Source organism: Rattus norvegicus, chromosome 2, assembly GCF_021556685.1.
Source record: "Rattus norvegicus strain SHRSP/BbbUtx chromosome 2, alternate assembly SHRSP_T2T, whole genome shotgun sequence".
Lineage (NCBI taxonomy): Eukaryota > Metazoa > Chordata > Mammalia > Rodentia > Muridae > Rattus > Rattus norvegicus.
Window position 1 is genome coordinate 125,195,671 of NC_141535.1, and position 27,148 is coordinate 125,222,818.

Here is a 27,148-nt window from a genome sequence, read left to right on the forward strand (position 1 = left end):
CTTAAAGAGAAGTTTCAAGTTTCCTAGATGAGAAGGGAAAACTATACTTGGGTATAAGGACAAATATTTAGAATGTAGATAGGGATTGTGCTGGCTTAGTAAAATGCTGGTTGTAGGTACTTCTGAGATCTGTGATTTCACTAACCTAGAATAGTTGACTAAGTTTCCTGTACCAGGCATGATTTCCCTGTTTGTCGTTGAGGTCTTGGGTCTTAAATCCAGTTAAATATTGATTATTGCCAAGGTATATGTTTTATCCATGTGTATGTGTATGTATGCACATATACAGGGTATCTATGCTATGTTACCATCTTTGATAAATCTTTTTCTTTTAAAGTTAGCTGGTCTGTGGTGCCATCTGCCTTTAACCCCAGCAGGAGGTGGGGGTAGGGGTGGGAGTTGTAGATCACACTCCAAGACAGGCAGGAGAGAAACCATATCTCAAAAGGGTGGGGGTAATTTATTTTGAACCTCCCTATTGCCTTGTTAAGTGTTCTAGATCCTTTGTAAATCTGTTTTTAGTTTTATGATGTGGGCCAAGCGTGTGTGTGTGTGTGTGTGTGTGTGTGTGTGTGTGTGTGTGTGTGTGTGTGAGACAGACAGACAGACAGACAGACAGACAGACTGACTGACTTATAGCACATACTGATGGTAGACTCTCACAATCTCAGGCTGGTATGGCTAGTTGTGATGACTTACCCTGTACTCCCAAGACTAGGTAGGAAAGCAAAGAGAGGAGGATCTCTGTATAACCAGTTCAAGTCAGCTGGGACTACACATCCAGGCCCTGCCTCAAATCGTGAATGAACGGAATGAGGGACGGAGGGAGTGGATAAATATAAAAAACAACTGTAGCTTAAAAGCCTTGCTTAAAGACAGTTTTCTCTTATTTTTATTTATTTATTGGTTCTTTGTGAATTTCATATTGTGTACCACAATCCCAATCATCTCTCCATTCTTTGTCCACCCTTGCAACCTACTCCCAAAAGAAAATTTTTAGTGAAAAAAGGCCCTCTCCAAACAACAACAACAACAAGTCTCCTTGTAGAAGCTCTAGAATGTCACATTGTGTCACACAGCATAACCCTTCGTCTACACATTTTTACTTGCAAATGTTCAGTGTAGTGAGTCATTAGTCAGGTTCCAGGCCTCGGCTACACTATCAATACTGGATCCTCAAAGGCTATCCTGTTGTTGCCCTGTGTCATAGAGACCCTCCAGCTTTGGATCTGCAGGACTGATCCCTTCAAGTGCTCCAGCAGTTCATAGATGGGATAGATGTTTGGTTGGGCCACTTCAAAGCCCTGGATCTGGGCCTGGGTAATAGCAGAGTTGGTCAGCTTGCCAGCTCTTCCACACCCATACCACCAGGGCCAGCTCTCCAGCTTTGCCTTGGTTAGCTCACTCAAGGTCACCTCAGGTAAGGGACAGGACCAGCTACCCATCCCGCAACTCCCCCCTTTCACACCCTCAGGGCTAGCTCATCCTCTTTCCCCTGGCACTAAGATCAGCTACTGTGCTGACCATATGAGGTAGTAGTGCCTGCTGTCCTTCCAGTGACCTGGGGGCCAGTTTTCCCATCTGCTGTAGGTGGCAAGGGGGGAGAGAAGGCAGCTCTCCTTGGCTCACCCATACCCCCACCAACAGGGCCAGCTCTATTGTGGTACCCATGTGAGGTGCAGGGCCCTCTCTCCCAACTGCTGTAGCCTGTAAGGAGTGGGGCCAGCTCTGTGAGCCAGTGGCCCAGTCTAGGGAATTCACATGGACTTTGGTAATATGACTCATGTACACTCATGACACAGACCTCTGCTGCTGCATGGCCATGGACTCAGACATGGCCCTTAGCACAGGCCTGGACTTTACTATGGCCTCAGAGCCAGCTCCTCATATGAGACTGCCTCTCCACCCTGAGTCTCCAGTTCTACCTCTATAGTGCTCAGATCATTCCACCTCTCTTTCTTTCCTGTTCCTCCACCACATACACTGTAGTAGCTCCCACTGTAGATTGGTCCCATGGCTGGGTTATCTTCTACTAGTTTCCCCCCCCCCTTTTTTTTTCATATTCTAGAATTTCCCATTTTTTTCTCCATCTTTATTAAATTGGGTATTTCTTATTTACATTACAATTGTTATTCCCTTTGCTGGTTTCCGGGCCAACATCCCCCTAACCCCTCCACCTCCCCTTCTATATGGGTGTTCTCTCCTCTCCATCCTTCCCCCATTACCACCCTCCCCTCAACAATCCCGTTCGCTGGGGGTTCAGTCTTGGCAGGACCAAGGGCTTCCCCTTCCACTGGTGCCCTTACTAGGCTATTCATTGCTACCTATGAGGTTGGAGCCCAGGGTCAGTCCATGTATAGTCTTTGGGTAGTGGCTTAGTCCCTGGAAGCCCTGGTTGGTTGGCATTGTTGTTCATATGGGGTCTCAAGCCCCTTCAAGCTCTTTCACCCTTTCTCTGATTCCTTTAACGGGGGTCCTGTTCTCAGTTCAGTGGTTTGCTGCTGGCATTCACCTATATATTTGCTGTATTCTGGCTGTGTCTCTCAGATGAGATCTACAGGTTCCTGTCAGCCTGTACTTCTTTGCTTCATCCAGTATCATCCTGAGTGAGGTAACCCAATCATAGAAAAACACACATGGTATGCACTCATTGATAAGTGGATATTATTTAGCCCAAATGCTCCAATTACCTTAAGTATACAGAACACATGAAACTCCTTCTTTAAAAGGGGAACAAGAATACCCTTGGGAGGGGATAGGGAGGCAAAGTTTAGAACAGAGGCTGGAGGAACGCCCATACATATACAGCCACCAAACTAGATAAGGTTTTTCCCTTTTTTAAGATTTATTTTTATTTATTTTTTCAAAACAGGGTTTTGTTATGTAGCCTTAGCTGTTCTACAACTAGGTCTGTAGGCTAGTAGAGACACAGAGATCTATCACCTCTTTTACAGAGAGTTGGGATTTTGTTTGTTGTTTTGGTTTTGTCTCTTTGTTTTTTGAGACAGGGTCTTTCTGTAAAGCCCTGGCTGTCCTGGAATTTGCTTTCTAGACCAGGCTGGCCTCCAACTGGGATAATCTGCCTGTCTCTGCCTCTCTACTGCTAGAGTTAAAGGCATTATGGCCTGCATGTGCTTTCTTTAAAGAGAATGACAGGTGAATCAATAAATGGTTGTCTGTGTTACTTGTTTGGGGCACTGACCTTGTGCATGTTGGATAAGCTTTCCACCTTTCGTTGAATTACAGCCCCAGCCCACAAAATTCTACAGAGACCAGTTACTTTCTTTTGTGTGGTTGGGTTCTGGATATCCTGGTTAGTTTGCTGTTTTTTAAATTTTTTTTATTTTAATTATTTGCTTGTTTAGTCAACTTGGCTCGAACTAACAATATCCAAGAAGATAATTTTCTAGAAACAACCCAGTAAGCAGCGGTCCTCCATTGCCTCTGAATCAGCTCCTGCCTCCAGGTTTCTGCCCCAGCTCTGTGACAGAATCTCTGTGACAAGTGCTTTCTTTCCAAGTTTCTTTTGGTGATGGTAGTTTTGTTGTTGTTTTCAAGTGCTTTCCTTTCCAAGTTTCTTTTGGTAATGGTAGTTTTGTTGTTTTCTTTTTAAAATTTATTTAGTTTACATGTATAAGTGTTTTGCCTACATTTATGTATGTGTATCACGTGTGTGCCTAGTGTCTAAAGAGGTTAGAATAGGGTGTTAGATTTTTTTGGAATTTTATTTATGGTTAAGGGTTATAGGAACTGAACCTGGGTCCTCTGTGAGAGCAAAAATTCTCTTAACCCCTGAGCTGTCTTTCTAGTCCCTGGTAATGGTGTTTAACAATTACAAAATCCCTAAGAGAGACCCTGGGTATAATCTATTAAGGTTGACAAACCTGTTTGTTTCCTAGATGTAGTTTGAAGTCTTATAACACTTCTTCCAAATGTTTCTTGGTGAATGTGTTATGTAGAATAATTTGTCCTATTACAAAGTGAGTTGAGGGCTAGGCTGTAACTTGGAGATAGAACATGCCTTCCCATTGATGACATGCCAAAAAAAAAAAAAATAAGAGAACAAGAAAATGGGTGGAGTAGAATTTTACTTAAAGAAGTTACAGTTTTAGTTTTATTCTGTTGTTATTAATGAAAGGACTGGTTTGTCAGTTTGGTGTAAATTAGTATTTTCCAACTTTTTTTTTTTTTGAGACAAAGTTTCTCTATGTAGCCCTGGCTGTCCTAGAACTCTTTCTGTAGTCCAAGCTGATTTTGAACTCTACTTTCCTCTACTTCCCAAGTGCTGGGAGTAAAGGTGTGTGCTACCACTACCCAGCTAGTATTTTCCACCTTTAAAATGTGGGTAACATTTAAATTTGCATGATATAGTTGATATCTTTTTAGGAATTTGAAAAACGGATAACTTAGATTTTATTGGGAGTGGTAACTATGCTAACTTGCTAAAATTGAAATAATATTCATTTACTAAGTTTATTAAATGAAGTGGTTGTAAGAACAATTTTGTCTATTTTCTTTAGAGCTCAGTTCCCCCAAAATTATAAAAGCGGGAAAACTCAAGACAAAGAAATCCAACAAGGTATGCTTTTACAGGAAGTATTTTTTTAAAATCATTTTGAAACAATTCTGCTTGAAAGTCTGATCCTTGAAGTGGTCCTAAGATCACTGAAGTTTTACTTCAAAGTGGTTGAAAGTCTACATATAAATAAATATAGGTAATTTTAAAAATTACTATTGCTTTATTTGATTTTGTTATTTCTTTTTGCCCTGTCGTTCAGACAGGATCTCACTACATAGCCTTGGCTGGCCTGGAATTCAAAAAGGTCACCTGCCTCTGCCTCCTTACTGGGATCAGAAGTGTGTACTGCTATATCTAGCTTTTCGCTTTTGCTGAGACAGGGTCTCCTTGTAGCCTGGGGTTAGCCTTTTTCACCCATGATTGATACCAAATTCCTGTTCCTCCTAAGATTGCTGTCATGGACCACCATGCTATGCTACAAAACTACCTTTAGCAATTTTTTTCTCTTTAAAAATTCTAAAAATCATTTTCAGTTATAACACTTATTACTTTTTTAGGCTAGTGACTTCAGTGATATGGCAAACTGGCCAACACCAGGTGAATTGGTTAACACGGGGGTGAGTGTTTTCCTTTAATTCTGTTTTAAAAAGAAAATTCTTATTTCAGCATTACTGTGATGGGTATACATGAAGATTTGGCTCACCAGTAGGAGTCTTTTGACTTCCAGCATCTTTTCCTACAAAGTAATATTAGTAATGAATTTGGTGCCTTAACATTTACCCCAGAGTGTATTTTTATAATAATGATCACATATAAGTTATAATAAATCAATTTTACATTTTATATGATCATATCTCTTGATAAGAAGATGGTACAAATTTGATAGCTATTCTTTTCATAGTTTTACCCAAATTTTAAGATAATTTCATTTATATTTCCCTAACTGGCTTATCCTCAAGAGTTGGGGTGAGGTGTTTACATTTTGTTCTATGGTCTTTTTTTTTCCGAAAAAGGATTAAATTTTATTTTTTAACTAAAGAAACTAGATCTACTTAATATATTTAAGTATTTTGCCTGTATAGGCACCATGTGCATAATTGGTGCCTATGGAGGTCAGAAGGACTGCCTGGAACTGTATAATTAAAGGTGGTTGTAAGAAACTGAGTGCTGGGACTTGAACTCAGGTCCTTTGTAAGAGTTAAAACATGCTCTTAACTGGTGAGCCATCTCTTCAGCCCCTAATCATTAATTTTTTTTAGGGGAGTTTGTTTTTTATTTTTGAGACAAGGTCTCTATATATAGCTCTGACTGTCTGAACTCACTCTGTAGATTAGGCTGCCTTCAAACTCATTGTGATCTCTCTGCCTCTGCCAATAAAATGCTAGGATTAAAGGAATAGATCACTATACCCAGCCTTAATGTGATAGGCTGTTATCAGACTGTGCATGTAAACTCATTACCATGACCAGAAAATAAGCTTGGCTCCTGCTTGCAAGTGTTGCAGCCATCCCTGCCATCTAGCAAGTCCCGATAAGCTGTCTCCTACTATAAATTATATTTTCTGTGTATGTTGAATACTGTAGGAAGCACTGTTCTTTCTGGCTTACTCAAGTACTGTTATCTTAAAATTATGCTTTTTTGTGTCAGTAATATTTCAATTCACAGTTGTAACACGGTTCACTCATTTATTTTGATTTGAGTTATTGTAAATGAAACTCTATAAAGCTTTTGCACAGAAATTTCCTTTTTTCCCCCATAGTAGATAACTAGGGAAAAGAATGGCAAGATCATATCCTAGCTATTATTTAGTTTAAGTAATTGCCAAACTTGTTCCCAGTGGTGATATCTTAGAATTTCAGTTACTTCACAGTCTCAGTACTCTTAATTTGGTCAGTTATTTTTTAAGAAATGATTTATTTTTATTTTATGTACATCTGTGTTCTTCCTGTTTGTATGTATGTGAGGGTTTCAGATCTCCTGGAACTGGAGTATATAGATAGTTGTGAGCTACCATGTGGGTGCTGGGAATCGAACCCCTTCCTTTGGAAGAACATCCAGTGCTCAACCATTGAACCATCTCTTCAGCCCAAGTTGGTCAGTTTTTTAAAGCTATATCCATTGTGATAAATATGTGATTAATTTGCACTTCTTTGATGAATGATGGCAGCATATTCATGTGCTGGTGAAATTGGGTATCTAACCTTTACCTTATGCATACTATTAGACAAGTGTCCTACTCCCCAGGTTTTTACTTTTGGTAAGTTATTTGGTTTTGCATTTTAAAGCAATATTTAGCATAGGTATGTTGACTGTTTTTTTAGTGAAATGCTAATAAAAATGATTCTATTCAGAACACTTTTTTGGGGGGGGGCAGTCTCAGAGTGTTATCAGCCAAGGAAATAAAAAGCCACAAATTAGAAAAGAAAAAGAAGAGAAGATTGAAAAAAGAAGCAACAGTGAGAGCAAAGAGAACCGGGAAGCAAAACTAGATGGTCCTATTGAAAACGTCAGCGAGGATGAAGCTCAGTCAAGCAGCCAGCGGAAGAGAGGTGAGCTGGTCTGAGTCTATTTTAACTTGAAGTTTTGAAGACTGCATGCTGATGAATTGTAGTTATGTCTCTTTGTCATCACATGTTCAACCTCCTGAAGTAGTGACTGATTTGGCCTGTTTGGTCTTCTGGCCTGTCCCCACCACTTATTTATTTTTGCATTTAAACTCTATTCTGTACCAAAAAAAAAAAAATGGAGTGAAATTCTTTATAGATTCTCTTGCAGATATATTCTTGGATTATAGTCTTTTCTTAAATTTATATTCAAATTACTCCCTGCATTTCTGAGAAAATGAAAAAATTGGTTTTCTAAGAGAAAAAGTGAAAACAATTTTAGTCAGTGTATGAAGGATTTTTTGGTTTTATTTTGTTGTAGCACAGAGTGGCCTGGAACTTTCTTTTGTCTCCAACAATTTTTTTTCAAGATTTTATTTTTAATTATGTGTGTGCAAGTGTGGGTCAGTGTATGGGTATATGCATGTGGGCACAGATAGCCATAGAACTTAGAAGAGGGTGTTTGATCCCTGGAGTTGTAGGCAGTTCTGAGTTCTTCAACATGAGTTCTAGGAGTGGAACTGGGTCTTCCAGAATAGCAGTTTATGTTCTTTAACCCCTGTGTCATCAATTCTCCAGCCCCAATTTTAGTCAGGGTTTTCCCTGAAAAGGTTAAGTTATGAAGGAAAAATTTACTGCCCTAAATTCTTTTCCATTTTTTTCCTGGACTCTTCATATCTTCGGGTGTTTAGGGGCAAGCTTGGTGAGAGCCTATACTCATTCAGGGTTCTGAGTCTAGGATGGTCAGCAAGAGAGAGAGAGGCAATGTTCGGGTAACTTGAGATGAAGAGGGTGATTGCTTTAGGCAGGCATTTACTCTGCAGTGGTGAAATGACACACGAAGGTATCATAGGTGTAGCCCGTGGCACTTAACTTCATGGCTGTCAGGACCAATATATATCCTAAGCACATACAGCACTTACTTGATTCATTGTCTTTTAAAACTTGTTTATTTGAGGCAGGCTTTTTCTGTACAGTTCTGGCTATCCTGGAACTCACTATGCAGACCAGGCTGGCCTCTCACAAATATTGTCCTGCTTCTGACTCCTGAATGCTGGGATTAAAGGGATAGAGGTGTGTACAGCCATGACTGAGTTTTTATTAAATAATTTTATATTTTATAATAATCCTTTATTAAATAATTGTAAGAGTTAAGGACTAGGTTGCTTTGATCTACTAAGCAAAGCTTGACTTAGAATAAGCAACTGTTAAACATTTCTCCCTGTTCATTAACTGCTTTGTCACTTAACATTTTTCTTGCTTTTTCTATAATAGTGTTCATGGCTGTCTAGAATTCATACATATGAAAGACCCGTCATTTTGCTTTAGTTTGTCTTTGTTGATTTTTGTTGATTTAGTTGAAATTGATGAGTCAATACTGTTAGGCGTTCTCTATATAGCCAGATAAATTTAAGTCATATTTAAGCCATGAATTGTGCACCTACTGCATGCTTTTTTTTCAATGAAGATGATATTAACTTATATTATATATTTTTCTTGGTTTCTCAATACAGGGTTTCTCTGTGTGGTTCCTGGCTGTCCTGGAACTCACTCTTTAGACCAGGCTAGCCTCCAATTCAGAGCTCATCTGCCTCTGCTTCCCAAGTGCTGGGATTAAAGGCATATACCACTACCCAGTGAAAAATTTATATTTTATCGATGGGGGTGGCTGCATACACATGCCACTGTATCCACGTAGAGGCCATAAAACAACTTGCAGGAGTTGCCTTGTCTCTACAATGTGAGTTCCAAGGATTCAACTCTGGTCTGAAGCTCAGAAGCACTTTGGTGTATATGCAGAGCCAGCACATGAACCCAGCATGTATTTTTTTCTTTGTTCATTTATTTATTTAATTTGTTTACTTGAGACAGGATTTCTCTACATAGTCCAGACTGGCCTGGAACTTAACTATATAGACCAGGCTTGCCTCAAAACTCACAGATATCCCCTGTCCTTGCTTCTGAGGTAAGGTTTGCACCACCATGCCTGGTTTCTTTTTGACTTTAAAGAAGGGCTTGAGGGACTGGGCGGTTAGCTCAGGCCAAAAAGTGTTTGGCATCCACACAGGAGGACCCAAATTTAATCCCCAGAACCCACATGAAAAGTGAGGTATGAGGGCAGAACTTGTGAGTTGGAGACAGGTTTGGTAGGGCTCACTGGCCAGCCAGTTTAGCAGAATTAGTGAGAAATGAACATTTTTTCTGAGGACAACTCCAAAGGTTGTCCTCTGATCTCCATGTACAATATGCATGTATAACATATGCTCATGCATGTGCATACACAAATAGTTTGGGCTACCATTCATTTGGAAAAATTTGAGGCCAGCCTGCCTTTGTGAGTACAGAGCCTGCTAAGACTATAGTCAAGACCCTGTCTTGAGAAACCAAAAGATAAAGTAGTCAAAGTTGGGATTGGGTTGGGAGGGTGAGCAGTAACATGCAGACTTTCTAAAACAAAACCATTTTATGGTTTTGGTTGTTTGGTTATTTGAATTTGAATTTTCAAGACATGATTTCTCTGTGTAGCCCTGACCATCCTATATATAGAGTTCCATAGAGCAGGCTGGCCTCTAACTTAGAGATCCACTCAGCTTTGCCTGAGTGTCCCTACTGCTGCATCTATTTGAGTGTGTGTCCACAGCATGTATGTGCAGGTAGAAGGCAACTTGCAGGAGTCAGTCCTCTCCTATATGGATTTTAAGGGTCAACTTTGGTTTGTCAGCTTTTTGGAAGGTGCCTTTACCTGCTGAGCTATCTTACTGCCATAATCTTTTTTTCTTTTAAATATATTTTTTAAAGATTTATTTATTATATATAAGCAGACTGCTGCTGTCCTCAGACACATCAGAAGAGGGCATCAGATTTCATTATAGATGTTTGTGAGCCACCACGTGGTTGCTGGGATTTGTACTCAGGACCTCCGGAAAAGCAGTCAGTGCTCTTAACCACTGAGCCATCTCTCCAGCCCTAATCTTTTTTTCTTAAAGTACTTTGCCCTCTTTTTTGTTGTAAATCTTTTTAACTTTGTAGAAAATAGATATCAGGTATAATAATATTTTTTTTTTCTTTTTTGAGACCAGGTCTCTCAATCTACTTCTGGCTATCATGAGGCTCACTGTGTAGCCCTGGCTGGACTTAAACTCACAGAAATCCACTTAGTTTTGCCTCCCAAATGCTGGAAATAAAGACATATACCACCATGCCTAGCAACCAAGATAATTTTAAAGTTACCAACCAGTCTCTAACAGAAGATTCTTTTCTCCTCCTCTCCTGCCCTCTCCCTTCCTTTATCCTCCCTTGCCTTCTGTTCCTACTTCTGCCTTCCCTTGTCATTTGACCTTTTATTCAGACAGGGCCTTTTTGGGTTCTAATCTGGCTTTGAACTATTAATCCTTTGCCCCAACACCCAAGTTGATGGAATTATAGTCCTGAACCACCCACCACACCTGTTGTTTTAGTTCCCTTTACAAGTGGATGGATTCATTTTTTGATTTTGATTATGGTTAAAAGATAGTCTTTGGTGGGGAAGTCATGGAGGCAGGATCTGGAGTTATTGGCTTTTGTCATTCCCAGGCAGTAGGAAGCCAAAAAGCTTTTGCCCTGCTCTTTCTCATGTGCCCTGGCCTATAAAATAGTGCTGGCTACTATTAACTCTGGCCCACCTTAATTAACAGACTCTAAAAAAATCTTATAGATTCTTATAGAGGCTTGTTCCTTGATTATTCCAAATACCTTCAAGTTGACAATTGATATTAAACATCATCAAGTGGACACTCTTTATTCCAGTAGTTGTAAAGCAGATGGATCTTTGTGAGATGGAGCTCCAGAGTGAGACCCAGTTATGGAAAAAAAGAGAAAGAAAGAAAGGAAAGAAGTGAAATTAACAGCATCATTTTTTTTATTAGATTTTTTTTGATGTGTATCCCAGGATATTGAAATCCTCCTGCCTTAGCCTCTCCGGAGCTAGAATTACAGGCATGAGCCATTTTGTTCAGCTTCTTTTGTCTTTTGTCTGTCTTTAATATTGACCAGTAATAAATACTGGTAATGTCATGTCAAGAAAATTGTATCAAGGAGGAAATATCTTATACTTATTCCTCACCTGCTTTTGAGAAACTTTTTATTAGTAGTAATACTAGACAAATGACTACTACAGTGTTCTGAAGCCAAAGTCTCTGGGTTTGTTTTTATAATTTTGTGTGCTTATGTATTTATGTGTATATGATTTGTGTATGCATGCATAAGTGTATAGAGGCTGGTTACTCTCAGTTTTATTTCTCTTACTGAACCTGAAACATATTGATGGGCAAGCCCCAGGGATCCTCCTTTTTCTGCCTCCCCATCCCTGAGTGTTGGCATCATAGGCCTGGCTTTTATGTAGGTGCTGGAGGTGACACTCAGGGCCGTGTACTTAGCTAGCAAGTAATTACTAATGGACTCATCTTCCCAACTCCTGGGATGTTAGTTCAATTGATTTTTTTTTTTTTTGTAGTTTACTGGCTTTTCACTTGCTAGTTAGAAATAATTTGCACAAACTTAGTGAAAGATAGGTCTATAAAAATAAAAAGAATTCTTTTGGTATTCTACATACAGAAAATCATTCAAAGGCAGACTGAATCTTTAATTAAAATTCAGAGTGCTTTTAGAATTACACAGCCTTCATGAGAATTGTACATCATCATGAAACAATTTTGTTTTGTTTTATTTTCAAGCTAATAAGCACAAATGGGTACCACTCCACTTAGATGATGTGAGACCAGACAGCCAGGAAAGACCTGGGTCCCGGAACAGCTCTAGATGTCAACCTGAAGCAAATAAACCAGCGCACAACAATAGAAAAAGTGATACACGAAGTAAGTATCATTTCAAGAGTGCCGTGAATTTGAACAAACATAGCTTTAGTGCTTACCATTGGAACTATGTAGAGTAAACTGCAGACACATCTAAGTCTACATATCTTCAGCGGACATGTCTAAAGAATAGTGCAATTATGGCACCTAACAACAAGGCTGAACACAATATAACTTATTCCAATGTTGGTGTTTTATCTTTTTGGTTTTCCAAGACAGGGTTTCCTTGTGCAGCCCTGGTTGTCCTTAGAATTCTTTCTGTAGGCCAGGCTGGCTTCAAAAACTTTGTTGTAGGCCTCCTGAATGCTGGGATTCGAGGTATGTGCCACCATCTCCTGGCTTAATTTTATATCTTATTTTATATTTTGAGACAGGACTTTACTATTTAGCTTACTCTGTAGCCAGGCATGTATGTATCTGACCTCAGATTTGTGATTTCCTGCCTCGACCCCTTCGAGTGCTAGGCTTACAGACAGGCGCTATCACTCCCTTAATCTCCACCATTGTCTTAACAGTTCCTTTGCTTTGACTTCCTTGACATTGATTTTTTTCTTTTTTATAAGACAATTGAATGATGATGGTAGTGATTATGGTTTTTTTTTGAGACAGGGTCTTTCTGTGTAATCCAGGCTGACCTTGAATTCAGAGATCGGCCTGCCTCTGCCAATTAAAATTTTGGAATTAAAGGCATAAACTGTTCCCTGCAAGATAATAATTGGTTTTAAACAGATATTTTTTTTTTTACTTTGGGCTATGTTTTGAGTCATGTTTCCTTATGATTAGTTTTTAATTACAAATTATTAGTAGAAATACTTTTCTTTTTTTAAGACAAGGTCTCTGTATAAACCAGAGATCTATTAGCCTCTCTTATTTCTCGAGTGCTGGGATTAAAAGTGTGTATCACAGTGCCTGGCATCTAAATACTTAGATGATATTTATGTTTCAATAGCAAACTTTTTGTGAGTTTATTATGGTATAATGTAAAATGAGGCCTACTTTGGGTTAAGGTAGGACTATTTGGTTTAACTGTTCTGGATATCACTGAATATTGTTGTACAGATTGGCCTTGAACCCAAAGTCCTCCAACCTCCCAATAGCTAGGATTGTAGGTGTATAGCCATTTTTGGCAAGAATATTTTAGGGGCTGGAGTGATAATTAAGAATGTTTACTTCTTTTGAAGTGGTGTTAGGTTCCAGCATGACAACCACCTATAACTCTTGTTCCAAGGATCCAAGGGTCTCTTCTAACATCTGTGGGCTTTTCTTCACATGTGGTAGACATAAATCCATATACAGACACATAAATTACAAAGAATTTTAAACTGTCATAGAAGATGGGGTTATAGGGTCTAGGGCTTTCAGTTGGAGAGATAATGCTGGATGTCCTTTCTGAAGAATGCATAGATGTGGGGTGTGGGCTAATGAGTGGAAGTGGGGGGTTATGGAACACATCTGAACAGCATACGGTAATTCCTTCTTTCTCACTCTTGTCTAACCACCATCAAAAATCTTTGTTGTAAGCCATGGCGGTTCACCTTTAACAGCACTCATGAGGTAGAGGCATAGGGATCCCTGAGTTTGAGGATAGCCTCTTGTATACAGAGTGAGAGTGGGAGAATATTATAGATACAATTCTCTTGTTCTTTTTGTCTGGATTTTTTATGTGATTTCAGTTTTCCTTTTTTAAAAAAGCATGCCTTTTATTTGAATGGTAGTATTTCTTCCTTACATGTTTTGTAGAAAGTATTTTTAGGGAAGTTTTATGTATAAATACAATAGCCATGGAGCATTCTAAATATGTATATAACATTATTAGCATATTATTGTCTTTCTAGTATGTTGTTTACTTAATACATAATGTTTTCTATATGCTCAGCACCTCCTTACCCCAACCCACTTTTTATGCTAAAGATATTGATAGTAACCTTGGATTCTTGCTCTTTAAATACAGCCTGGCTACTATCAACTAGGATAGAAGGATGTGGTAGCTGCTGCTTAGTGATCTCATCACTATGGCAGGTTTATGCAGGAATTTCTAGGAGTTCAAGGCCAACCCGGGCTACCAAATCTGACACTACCTTAAGGCCTGGCGCTTGTTAACGCCTGCCTTTAATCCCATCACTTGGGAGGGCAGCCCCAGGCAGCTCTCCAAATTCAATGCCAGCAGCCCCACCTACATAGTGATTTCTTATCTAAAAAAAAAAAAAGACCCAAGAGAGGGGGAAGTGGGTGACTGTAATTAAATACATTGTATGCACATGAAAAGAATAAATAAGAGGTGCTTTTAAATTCAAAGAGGAAAAAATGGGGGAGAAAGTAGTTACTATATTTCATAGAGATCATTATTTTATTGTAAATTTGAATGTATTAAATATTTTTATTTGAAGGTTGGAGACGGGATAGAGAAAAGAGAGATGATCAAGATGAAGTATCCAGTGTGAGAAGTGAGGGTGGTACCATCCGAGGTTCCACTAGAGGCCGGGGAAGAGGCCGGGGCCGAGGAAGAGGCCGAGGTCGAGGAAACCCTAGATGTAAGACATGAGGTTTTTTTTCCCCCTCTGTTAAATTAGGTGAACTTTGAAAGAAAATTAGCAATTATCCTTTTTTTCAATGTTGCCCTATATTATGTTAACATTTTTTTACATTTTATTTTTATGTGTGTGGTTTAGGTCAGGGTGCCATGGTATGCATGTGGAAATCTGAGAACAAATTGCAGGAGTTGGTTCTCTCTATGATGTGACACCTGGAGGTTAAATGCAGGCTATTAGCTTGGTGACATGGGCCTTTCCCTGCTGAGCTATCTCAGTGATCCTCTGGCAGGATGGGTCAGCAAATCATTTTAGTTTGATAGTAAATTTAGTTTTTGTGTTTGAAGTTTTTAATTTTGGATTTCTTTTTGTGGTTACTGCTTATTTTTTAATTTGTGATCACCTTTCTTTTACTTTGTATCCAGTGAACTTTGATTATTCATATGGTTATCGAGAGCCAGGGGAAAGGACTGAGCAGCCATTTCCTACAGAGCTTAACACCAGCATGATGTATTACTATGATGATGGCACAGGTGTGCAGGTGTATCCTGTGGAAGAAACACTGCTTAAAGAGTACATTAAGCGCCAAATGTAAGTACATGTCAAAGACAGAAGGCACTCACATCTGTTTCAGTAGCAAATTTATTATATATCTGACTTATCATATTTTCAAAACTGCAATAGTAAAATTACAGAATGGGAATATTATTTTGATTTTTTTCTAAGAGATTGACAAAATAGGTGTCTACAAACTTTTCTTTTTGTTTATATGCCTGTCATTTAAGAGTAGTTGAAATGTCATTGCGTAATGAGTAAGTATGAAAAAATGTAAGACTAAAACTTCTTCATATTATTTAAAATAAGTAAAATATGTCTCATTTGCAAATAGGTAATTGAAATTTGCAAATGAGCTGGGTGTGGTGGTACATGCCTGAAATTCTGAGGAACATTGCTGAGTTCAAAGCTAGCCTGAGACGCAGAGCAAAACCCATATGATAAAAAGCAAAACAAATATGAAAAAAATAATAAAAACACTTGTAAATGATTAAAATAGTGCCTGATGTTTCAAAATTTAATAGCAACTGATGGCTGCATTGTCTTTTATCTTTTAAGCTCTGAATTCTTCATGGCATCTATTAAAGGAGAAATATTTTTAAATCATACACTAGTCCTCTGTAAGAACTCTGCTTATTCCAAATATATATTTTGCATATCTGCATGGTATGTTTATATCATGGAAATTACAAAGAATACAAAACAAGCCCCCCAGGAAACCCCACAACTTTCCCAAGTAATTTGTGTAACCAACTGGGTAAAATCTTACTTTTCTACCTTACATGATGAAGGAAAATGGTCTATTTTTGAGAGGGCATAAGCATTTAAAATACACACATTTATATATATATATATATATATATGTATATATATATATATATATATATATATATATATATATATATATATATATATATATATATAAAAAGGATGGGACCCTCCTCTGTAACTAGACTTTATTTTTTTCATTGGTGTCAGCCAGTCACCTTTGGTTGCCTTAGTAGTGGTAGATGTGATGGGCTACCAGTACAGAGCAACTTGCTTATTTTGTTCTTGCTTCCTTTGTTATGGTTGACACAAAACTAAGCAAAGGGCCTTTTTGTGGCCAGAAAGTGCCTGTCAACTTCATACCATTATTCCTGTCTTCTTTTGTAACTCTTACTGCTAGGTCCTTCTGAGACCTGACAGTGAACATGCAACTCCATGTCAGGATAATCGGCATCCACTGTGCTCATGAGTGAGGGAGGAGCAGAGCTGCTTCCTTGTTGACAGTTTCTGGTCATGCAGTGTAGAATGCAGAGCTGCTAAGGTAGGACATGTATGTCCCCTAGGACACTGAGCAAAATGTCAGACATTGGCCATGACTCTTTTTTGTTGTTTCAGTGGCAGGGTTTTTGGCAAACATCCATGGAGTGTCTCTTAGAGATGCGGGTTCACACTTTGCTCACTGTAGTGGTCAGACTGTTTCTAGTCTGTACTTAGAGAGGTGAAGTGATGGATTAGGTCTGCATTTGCATTTTTGTCCTTTTCTCCTTTTTAAAGTTTTTATTGTACTTTGATGCTAAATATTATTTTACCATTACTACATTCTAACCAACTGAGTGAACTAGGTAGATGAAAATATATTTTAAAGTTGCTTTATTATTCCTAATGGATAGTCTTAGTCACTTTAAATGAAAAATTTCTAACAAATGCTAAATGGTGTTTTTATTTTTATTTATTTTTTTCCTTTTGAGATAGGCACTCATAGAGTGACTGAAACTTCTGGTCCCTCCTGTCTCAACTTTCAAGTACCCGCTACTTTGTCACCACACTGGGCTAAATTTTAACACTGATCAATCTCTTGTCATTCAAATTTATAGATTAGTATGTTTGTAACCCAGTACAGACTATAGCTAATAGTGATTTGTGGATTTACTTACGTAGCTTTGGTTTTCACAATGGATCAATTACTACTGATTTAGGAAACTGCATTAAATACGGTTCTAACTTATGACTACATCAGATGGCTAGTATAATGTCCCAGGTTTTGTAATCTCAGACATTTCAAGATCCTGAGGCAATGGGATTAGGCATTTGAGGTGGAATAAAAGTCAGAACACACAATTTATTAGTGTCACCCAGATGTCAGTAAATAAGCTCTATGAGAACTTTGCACCTTGACTGATGAATATTACACAGGACAGATTTAGATCATATGTTTTTAAAGTATTTTCCCCCTCTCCCACAAGTGAAATGTTATTCCTAATCAGTTAATATTTAGAGGTGCTTAGTTATTCAAGGTTAGAATTTGTCCTAAGTAGTTCAAGGTTACCAAGTAATGGAGTTAGTTGTACACTAAAGAGTGTGAAATTGCGTGCTTTCTCCTACCTTGCTGCCTCCCAAGAACTTTCTCTGGGCTTGGGAAGCTAGCTTTAGGACTGTAGGATTGCCCATTATAATGTAGCCATGGGTCTCTTTATCCCACCTGGGACCCCGATCTCTGTCTTTAGAGTCAAATTATTTTCTTTTTTACTATATGGATGCTGTACTTTAAATGTATGTTTTCCACTTCATTAAAAAAATTTTCCTTCTGGGTCTTTTATGACTTATCTTTTAAGTTTATTGTCTTTGGCTAGACTGATAGTTGCCTGTTTAGAATCTGTCTGGGGCAAGGTTAAGTGGATCTGTACTTAAATAACTCTAACCCCAAATTATCTAAGCATTGTCTGTATCTTTTCTCTTCATGGACTTAGTTCATGGAGCCAGTGATATGTCTTTTTTAGATATATTATATTATTCTTCCCTTTGTTTGGAAATGCTGAGGACCAAAAAGCTTGGGCTTCTATGACTTATGCATATGTTACTGTGTTGGCATGATTTTTACTTAGTTGTGTGCTGGTTGCTAAGGGTCCTAATATACAATGTTAGGGTGTTGTTATTTTGGGGGTAGGGGGACAAAGGACCTTATGTTTGAGTATGAATCAACAAAAGATACTCTCAAGTGCTCTGTTCTTTCCAGTGTTTGGGAGGTAGTAAACTGATATATTTAGTTTTGTTATTATTTAGGGTTTAATGAAGCAGGTGGAGGTAACTTTGCCATAGGATCTTTCAGTGAATGACTCATTGAAAAATTCAGTGCTGTAGAATTTTCACTTACCCAGCAAGTATATGTCTGTATTCTGAACAATATAAACATGGATTTTTAAATTATATTTTAATTTGTTAGACATAAGTTTAGTTAAATGATTATCATTAACTTTTAATAAGTTTCTGCTTGTGTGCAAAAGAAATTTATCAATTGAGCAGGGTTTTGCTTGGTCTCATGTTTGCCATGTGCTATATTATGTTCCATGTATATTTTGCCTAACATGTAAATATAGCAGTATTACTAACCAGAGGAGAATAATTTGATAAGTTGTTCTAAGCAGTGGGTACACGTCTGTGTTGCCACATGAGTGGGTAAACTCGTCCTCTTTTCTTAGTGAGTATTACTTCAGCATAGAGAACTTGGAACGGGACTTCTTTCTTCGAAGAAAGATGGATGAGCAGGGATTTCTGCCCATTTCCCTGATTGCTGGTTTTCACCGTGTGCAGGCTCTCACCACAAACCTTAATCTCATCTTGGAGGTAAATATTTATTTAAAACAATAAAAAGTCAAACTTAAAAACTGTCCTTAAAAAGTGTTTAAAAAGGAGGACTACTCAGTGGTAGAGCATTTGGCCAATACACATGAGATCCTCTGTTTATCCCCAGAACTAGCTCCCTCCCCACTCCAAAAAAATAGGAAAGAAAGAAAAGTGGGCTGCTGAGATGCTTCCATGAGTAAGGGTGCTTGCTATCAACTCCGAAGACCTGTGTCCTACCCACAGAGTCCATGTGGTGGTGGAAGGAGAAAACCAACTTGTACAAGTTTTCCTCTGATTCCACATGTTCACCATGGCATACTTATGCAAGGCCACACTATACACACAACATGCGCACACACTATACAAATACTGGTTATGTGTTTAAAAAGTATGCTGACTAAGGTGTTGGGTAAGAATTGGTAAGTTCAAGACAAATCTGAGCTACAGAGCAAGACCCCTAGGACCTCCCCACTCCTAACTCCTAGAGAAGTATGCTAGGCATGGAGATTTAAAGCCACTCAGAAGTATAAATCCTTGAGTCCATATGTTCTAGGTTAGCTGTCATCTTAATAAAGATAATAAAAAGCTGTCAGTCAATAGTTCCTGAGTTCAGAGAAATCTCAGCTATTTCCTATTTTTAATGAGTCCTATTTTAAATGTGTTTCTTTGAAATCTTGAACCTTTAGTATTTTGAGGTCTTTAATCTTCTCTCAGACTGGTCTAAACTAACATGCAATTCTACTTACTAAATATTGAATTATCATGTGCTTTAGGAAACCTTCCTTCACATGAATGCACATGTGCACATGCTCACTCATGGATGCAGGGTTTCAGGTAGCTAGGCTTGTTTCAAACCTGTTGTCACTATGGAGCTGAGGCTAGCCTTGAACTCCCTATTCTGTCCCTACCACCAAAGAACTGTGTTACAGGTGTGGGCTTCTTTCTAGTCAGGAAGTTAATTGGAGAAAACCTTTCTAGCTGTGGTAATACTGCCTTTAAGTAAATCTGTGATTTTGTCTTCTTTCTAGAAATTAATTCTCTCAACATTTTTTATTTTCCTTTTTCTACGTATATGATAGTCCCTGTGTAGGCTCTTACATAGCACGTAGCAAGAATGATGATCTTTTGTCTTGTAGTTTTTGTTTTTCCCGATACCATATAAATTAGTAAGTTAAGATTTTGTAGTCTTTAATTCTTTTTCCTTTCTCTTTTCTTTTCCTCCCCCCCCAGCCCCCCCTGTTCAATAAAGCCCAGGCTGGGATCCTCCTGCCTCTGTCTCCCTGGTGCTAGCACTGCAGGTCTGAGGCATCACAAACAGCTGCTCCTGATCTTTGACGTCTCACAGTGCCTTTGGGATTGATTGCTTTGTTTTGTTTCAGCCCTCCCCTGCCTTGTGTTGCTGATCTCTGTTCTGTAGTACAGATGTCCCTCAGCATACCCATGCACTAATGGATGACTGTGTTCCATTTTGGAGATTGTAAATAAAGACTGAGGTCTCATGTGATTGTGTTTTCATTTATGCTGGGTAAATTCTTTTGACTGTAGTTGCTAGGATGTGTAATAACTTGCTCTGATTTAGTATTATCTACATAGCTAAACATTATGAATCAATTTCTGTAAAAGGTAGCCAGGCTGGCCTTAAACTCACAGAAATCCTGCCCTACCCTCCTGAGTATTGGTATTGCAGGTATGAGGCTCATGAGGTTCAAGCCTGCAGTAGGTCAGGTGACCCTTGTTCTGTAGCATTCCAGCTGGTAACTAAGGTCACTCTGGGGTAGCGGTAGGTTATTTGCTTCCATCCTAAATCTCGTGTTCTGCATCAACTGAATTTATGTCTGCTCATTTCCTTTGTCTCAGGTTCTCACAGATGCAGATCTTCAGCCCTAAGGGATAGATCTCTACATAGATCATTAGTACTTGCTATTTTAATACGGCAAACTGACATTTATTTAGCAGGTCAGTGAGTGGGCATGGTTAGCCATGGTGTGAGGTCAAAGGACAACTTTTAGGAGCTAGTGCTCTCTCTCCTTCCACCACTGAACTCAGGCCCTCAATGTCAGGTGTCTATACCAGCTCAGATATCTCGTTAGCCCAGGGCTACTTTCTCTTCCTCCTCTTCCTTTCTTCCCTCCCTCCTTTCTTTTTCTGAATCAGGGTTTCTCTTTGCTATGTAGACCAGCTGGCTTTGAACTGACACAGATCCTCCTGCCTCTGCCTCCCTGAGTGAGGGGTTAAAGGTGTGTACTCTCATCACTTTTTTTTCCTTTAACTGTATCATGAAGAAAAATGCCTAATTGGTCAGCTAGTCAGAACTTTGGACGCCCCCAAATATCAGTTAAAACAGGATCTGATTTAGGTTAAGCTTTGGAATTTATAAAAGTTCCAGTTTTTTTTTTTTTTTTAGACTTTTTCAGATTTAAGCTGCTTGAACATTTTGCATATAGCTGTTCCCTTTAGAATTTGTCTGCTTGTTTCTTTCACACAGGGTAGTAATCCTCTAATCCTCCTACCTCACCCTCCTTAGTGTTGAGTTTATAGGCATGTGCCATTATGCCTGGCTTTTGGTTTGCTCTAATTGTTTTAGAAGACATGAATAATGAATAACTAATTTCTTTTAATTTCTACCTGTTCATTTACTAAGGACAGAATTGTTTTGTTTTGTCTTTTAATTTTGGTGGTGGTGGGTCACTACCTGTCTCAATGCTTAACATTCCTGAATGAAGCACACATACAGCCTTTATATTTAATATGCCTTAATCAGCACAATAGCTGGCTACTGCCCAACCTCCACCACTGATAGAATCTACCTCCCCCCAATAATTCTGAGTTGAAACTTAATAAATTCTGTGTTCTGTCTTGGCTACTCTGGACCCAGAGGGCTGCCCATCTTGGCCACATTCTTCTGGCTCCTTCACACATTCTCTCTGATCATCTTTACACTATCTTGACCTCGCAAATTTCCCTTCCCTCCTCTAGTCCCAAGCCCAGGAATCTGCCTCCGTCTACCCTCCACAGACATTACCAATGACCCACTACCGGCAGGTTCCCAGAAGCTACATGCAGACAATGGTGTAAGCAGTTTTGGGGATCCAAATTAATATTAGAATACAAGCAGCATTGGGCCAAACCCAGTACACAGAATCCAAAGTCCTGTGCATGGACCACTAAGTGATTCCATAGGTTGTTTTCTACATAAAAAATCTATTCCACAGGATCTGTAACACAGTTTTTAACCTCACCTTTGGCCAGTAATAAGTCAGTTGTTTTCTTGTTAGTAATCAGTGTAGTTTCTTTTTGTATACTCCTCTTGAATTAGGGTCTTGCATAGCACAGATCTGACTTCAACTCATATCAAACTCACTATGTAACTTGGGAAAACTTTTAATTCTTGATCCTTTTATCCCTACCACCTGAGTGAGTGCTGCATTGCAGACACATATCACCATACCTGTTTTTTTTTGGGGGGGATTACTTGTGATAAAACTCAGGACATCAATCATGTCAGGGAAGAACCCTAGGAAGTAAGCTCTATCTTCAGCTTGTTAATTCACTTTTTTGACAGTGGGAGTTGGAGTACAGGGTCTCATGTAGTGCCACCTATCCTCAAGCTCACTGTAGCCTAGAATGACTTCGAGAACTTTGCTTACCTCTATTTATCTCCCACCCCCATTTCCTGAGTTCTGTTTCTGGTCTTTTGAGACAGAGTCTTAAGCTGGCCCCAAACTTGGCACAATCCTTTTGCCTCTGCTGCCCGATCACTGAAATTACAGACATGGACCAATATACCTAAAGGAATGTTCTATTGCTAAGACTAATTCACAGTTAGTCTTAGACGCATTAACTATGTTATTACAGCCTACTAACTTGAAGCTTTGCAATTTTTAGATAAGAATTTTTAAAGCATACAACTAAGACCTTTTGCATGTAACTTTAATGTGTAAATTTTCTACTGCCAGGCACTTAAGGATAGCACAGAAGTAGAAATTGTGGATGAGAAAATGAGGAAAAAGATAGAACCAGAAAAATGGCCAATTCCAGGCCCTCCTCCACGAAATGTGCCACAGACAGACTTCTCTCAGTTGATTGATTGTCCGGAGTTCATACCTGGCCAGGCCTTTGGCTCCCATACAGGTAACTGCTTTTACTAGTTCAAACAGTGTAAGAGTGGGCTGTTTGTGAGGTTTCCTATTTATCTGTAATCTGTTGTGCTTTCATAATAGCAAAGCTAAAGCTAATTAAATGACTCTTGGTCCTCCAAATTCTACTTAAGCTATTTCCTAGCTAAACTATAATTAATTATGCACAATCATAGTGTTTCTTGATCTTAGATATTTTTTGTGTATTATCTTGTGTGGACTTTCTTCCATTTTAAAATTCTACTAAATGACTGGTATATCACAGCACTTCTCTCTACCTAAACCTGAAAGAGCCAGCATTTGTACTCAAGACTAGCTAGCCTTCCTTTTTTTTGTTCCCAATGTACTTTAAACTTGTCTTGAAATATAAGATAACCCATATTCTAAAATAGTGTTGGGATTTTCTTTACCTGTGTTTTTGAGTTTCCAAAAACTATAGTGTTAATTTTTTGCCTGGTTCATTTTAAAGATAATTGCTCTTGGGAAAAATATGTGTGCTTAACCTTTTTTCAGTCAGGGTGATGATCTACTGATGCTCTTGGATGTCATGTGATCGGAATATACAGTGGAGTAGGTGACTCCCTGAAATACCATGTAAATATGAGAGCAAATCGTGCTGCAGAAGTGAGAGTGACCATACTGTCTTCTGTGCAAGAATGTCTACGCCCACCCCCTTGTGGAGAAGGTTGGGCCAGCCTGCAGTGGAGAAAACCACCTTTACGATAATGATGTGAGACAGACCAGAGGACTGCTGTTACTGTAGGAGCTTCTCCTTTCTATGTCATTAGCTTAGGCTGCACGGGCTACTTCATGGTGGGAAAGTTAATTGTTATCATTGGGGAAATACTGCAAATTCTATCTTTTGTTTCCAGGCATTTATACTTTGCCCAGATCAATAAAGCAGAAAAAGAGAGGATTGAGTAGCATTTCCAAAATTGTTAGGTCCTTTGCTATTTGACTTGCTCTTTAATATAGTATACTTTGCATAACTCACATGTTGTCATATTTCACATGTACTATAAGATGTATTAATGTGAATACTTAAGGGGTAAGAAATTTAAGTTAAATAAATAAGGGCATTTTTCCTTTATGCTTCAAAATTGTTTTAAAGGGCTTTTCTTTTTATTATTTTATTTATTATTGTGCACATATGTGTGTTTTTTGCGTGTGGGCATATGTGTGCCATGGTATGTATGTGTGGAGGTAAGAGGACAACTTTACAGAGTTGGTTCTTTATTTCCACTGTGGGACTCAGGTATTAAACTCAGGTGGTTAGATTTGCCCAGTAAGTGCCCTTACCTTCTGAGCCATGTCTCTGGCTTCAAAATTGTATCTCATACATTGGCATAAAAAAACTGCCTGCCTATCTATGTTCCTCAAACTGTAAACTGGAATAAATCCTTCTTGTCAAGAATTTGGGCACAGCAATGAAAAAAATAACTAATAAAGTTAGTACCAAGAAGTCGAAGTGTTGCTGTAGTAACCTATGTGGTATGTAGGCTGTTGGACCTGGTCCTCAGAAGGAATGTGAAAGAAGGATGCAGAGCTCAGTAGTCATTCTGAGTGGCTTATAGGAGACCAGCACACCAATGAGAACCTAGCAAGTGACCATTGTGCTCAGGAGAGGGGCAGGTAACACTGGAGAGTTGAGCTAAAGGCTATTTGTGTTTCCTACTGATGGAGAATATGGATGTATTCTGCCCATTCCTGAGAATGTAAGTCATAGAGCGATTTGCAGTTTGTTTGGCAGTGGCAGTTTCAAAACAGAATTATGTTTAGGCAAAGGCATATTTACTACTCACTGTGCTTATTCAGATCTATAGCAAGAGAAAGCAGAGAGTGAAAAATGTTCAGTGTGGGGAAGAAAGGAGTGCACCCAGCAGAGTGCACAGAGAGCTTTTTATACTTAAGGAAATTAGTGCCAAAGTGAGAAATTAAACATTACTACTAAGGCAGGGCAAGTGCCCGTAGTCTCAAATTGATTTGAAAGAAGAGAAACTAAACTGAGACTGGCTAATTTCTGCTATGTAAACAGACTTCTATGAGAAATGTTTAACAGGTTTGGAAGCCCAAGTATGTTGAAAGGCTAGTTATAGCACTCTTAAGCTACTTACAGGTAATAGGGGCCAGACAGCATCTCAGGCTGGCAGTAGAACTTGAATGCTTCATCAGCATGTAAAATGCAAGTTACAGGGTCATGGAAGCTTGCATCAGAAGCCACTGAAAAACTGTGTGGCAAAGGAGATTCTGAAACACCATTGTTTAAAGCTCTGTAAGGTCAAGTTGTAAACTAGACATCCAGGCTATTTATTGGAAGTTCCAGAATTGTGGAACACCTGCCAATGGAAACTGTAGTAGAATCATCCCATGAGAGAAGCTATATATATAGTACAGGTGACAACATTGGAGGGGTGTTGCTGTCCATGGTTTTTGGATCCCAGATGATAGTACCACAAGCCCCAGATGCTGATCATGGTATAGTGTTTCCCTGCTAGGTTTAGGTGTTACTTTGATCCAATCTTCCCTTGCTATACCCCATTCCTCTCTGTTGGAATGGAAATGTTTACACTATGCCTTTGTACATTGGAAGTATGTATCTTGTTTTCTGAAATTATAGAAACTCACGTTAAGACCTTGCCTTGCATCTCAGAGCCTTTGGGCTTTTGAACAATGTTGGGACAATTAAAGACTATGGTGACTTTTGAAGTCAGACTGAATTTATTTTGCTTTATGAGGCTATGGGAGTCAGAGATGAAATGTAATGGTTTAAAGTGATTTGTTTGAGAGTCAAGTTGACAAGGAGTGTACTTGTGATAATTAATCTTCATTGTTAACTTTGCTGGTTATGTCTGTGGGGGCATTTCCAGAGAGGCTTAACTGAAGAGGGAAGACCCATCCTAAACTGGGCTGGGTGCTTGGCCTGAATACCAGCATTCATCTTTGTGCTTCCTGACTGCAGACACAGTGTTTCCAGCCACCTCATGTTCCTATCTCCATGCCTTCCTGCCATCATGGATTCTGCCCCTCAAACTGTGAGCCAAAATAAATCCTTCTACCCTTAAGCTGCTTCTTGTCAAGTGTTTTGTTACAGTGACATAAAAAGATAGCCATATACTGCCTGTCAGTAAACAATTGAATAATTTTAGATATTTCTGTTTGAGACCAAAATATTTCCTTTGGTTTTATTCCTTTTAATGTCCATGTCCTTATTATAAAGGTATTTGAATTATAATTGCAAACCATACATACAATTTGTGACTCTTTAAATCACACTGAACTAGTTTCAGATGTTTTGTGACCCACAGTTTTTAGCTTTCCACGGGTGTTTTCTACCCATAATTTTGTCTCTCTATAATAATTAGGGTATGTTTTTAAAGAGAAGTGAAATTTAGGTTTCTATTCCTAAAGATTGAATGAATAACTGAAAAAAAAAAAGAAACTACGTGTAAAGTTGGGATCCTGAACAACTAGCTGGGAACGTTGGATAGTATAGAAAATAATTTTTATACAAGATGTATACTTGGGGTTCAAGATAATATTTTAACCATCTTAAGAACAAGTAATTGGGAATGTTTAGTAATATGGAAATATTTTTTCCACAAGATAGCTAAGATAGGTGAGTCAAGGTGGAGATGACTTTCCATTAACCATTCATCTATTATCAATAAAATTGCAATAAAAAAATCAAAGTTTTATATATTTTACCCTTTTAACCTATGTTCAGATGCATACAAAAAAGTCAGTGTAAATAAATGTCATGCTAATGTCAGATCTTTATATTATAAAGGACAAGCAGATGCTAAACGAGTGGGATGCTGGTAGAATCATGCTGATTCACATTAGCTCGTAGTAAATCTTCCTCCATTTCCTATAAATCTTCACATCTGACCTTGTTAGTCTACTTGTAGATTGTTTGGAGAATAGTGTGACACTGACACTGGAGAAAGAAACAAGGTAGGACTGTAGACAGCCTTCTTATGTAACCATAGGTGGAGATAAGGAGTGAAGCTTTTATCTAATACCCTTTAATAAATCAAATTCAGAGTATCTTAATGTTTGATTATGTTTCTGTGGCCTTTGTATGGTAAACTATTTTAACATAACTGATTCTTTTTATCACAGAAATTTAAATATCTACTTTTTCCTCTTTGGAGGTTGAATTGTGTAACACGAGTTGGCATTGCCAGCGAGCAGAAGATCTTAATCAGCACAAAAGGTTGATTTTGAGACTGGTAAGATAACTTCTGGAATGCAGGGTTTGCTGTGGGTGTGGTGTACTGTCAGCTCATGGTGTGTGAGAGGAATGGTTACTGTACAGGCTGTGGAGCTTCCTCTGAAAGCTTTATGT

The 27,148-nt window shown here is 38.6% G+C and overlaps 1 protein-coding gene across 4 annotated transcripts in view; it reads left to right on the plus strand.

The window, feature by feature from the left end:
- Window positions 1-25,862, plus strand: part of Larp1b (La ribonucleoprotein 1B) — a 33,192-nt gene extending 7,330 nt beyond the window's left edge. For all 4 annotated transcript variants that reach the window (NM_001415051.1, XM_087622237.1, XM_087622238.1 and 1 more), the window contains exons 2-10: window positions 4,521-4,579; window positions 5,077-5,136; window positions 6,894-7,068; window positions 11,835-11,975; window positions 14,360-14,503; window positions 14,926-15,091; window positions 18,520-18,664; window positions 22,621-22,795; window positions 23,314-25,862. In NM_001415051.1, coding sequence (NP_001401980.1) covers window positions 4,521-4,579; window positions 5,077-5,136; window positions 6,894-7,068; window positions 11,835-11,975; window positions 14,360-14,503; window positions 14,926-15,091; window positions 18,520-18,664; window positions 22,621-22,795; window positions 23,314-23,333 — 1,085 coding nt within the window. In that variant the 3' untranslated portion in view covers window positions 23,334-25,862. The remainder of the gene's footprint in view (window positions 1-4,520; window positions 4,580-5,076; window positions 5,137-6,893; window positions 7,069-11,834; window positions 11,976-14,359; window positions 14,504-14,925; window positions 15,092-18,519; window positions 18,665-22,620; window positions 22,796-23,313) is intronic.
- Window positions 25,863-27,148: the final 1,286 nt, after the last annotated feature.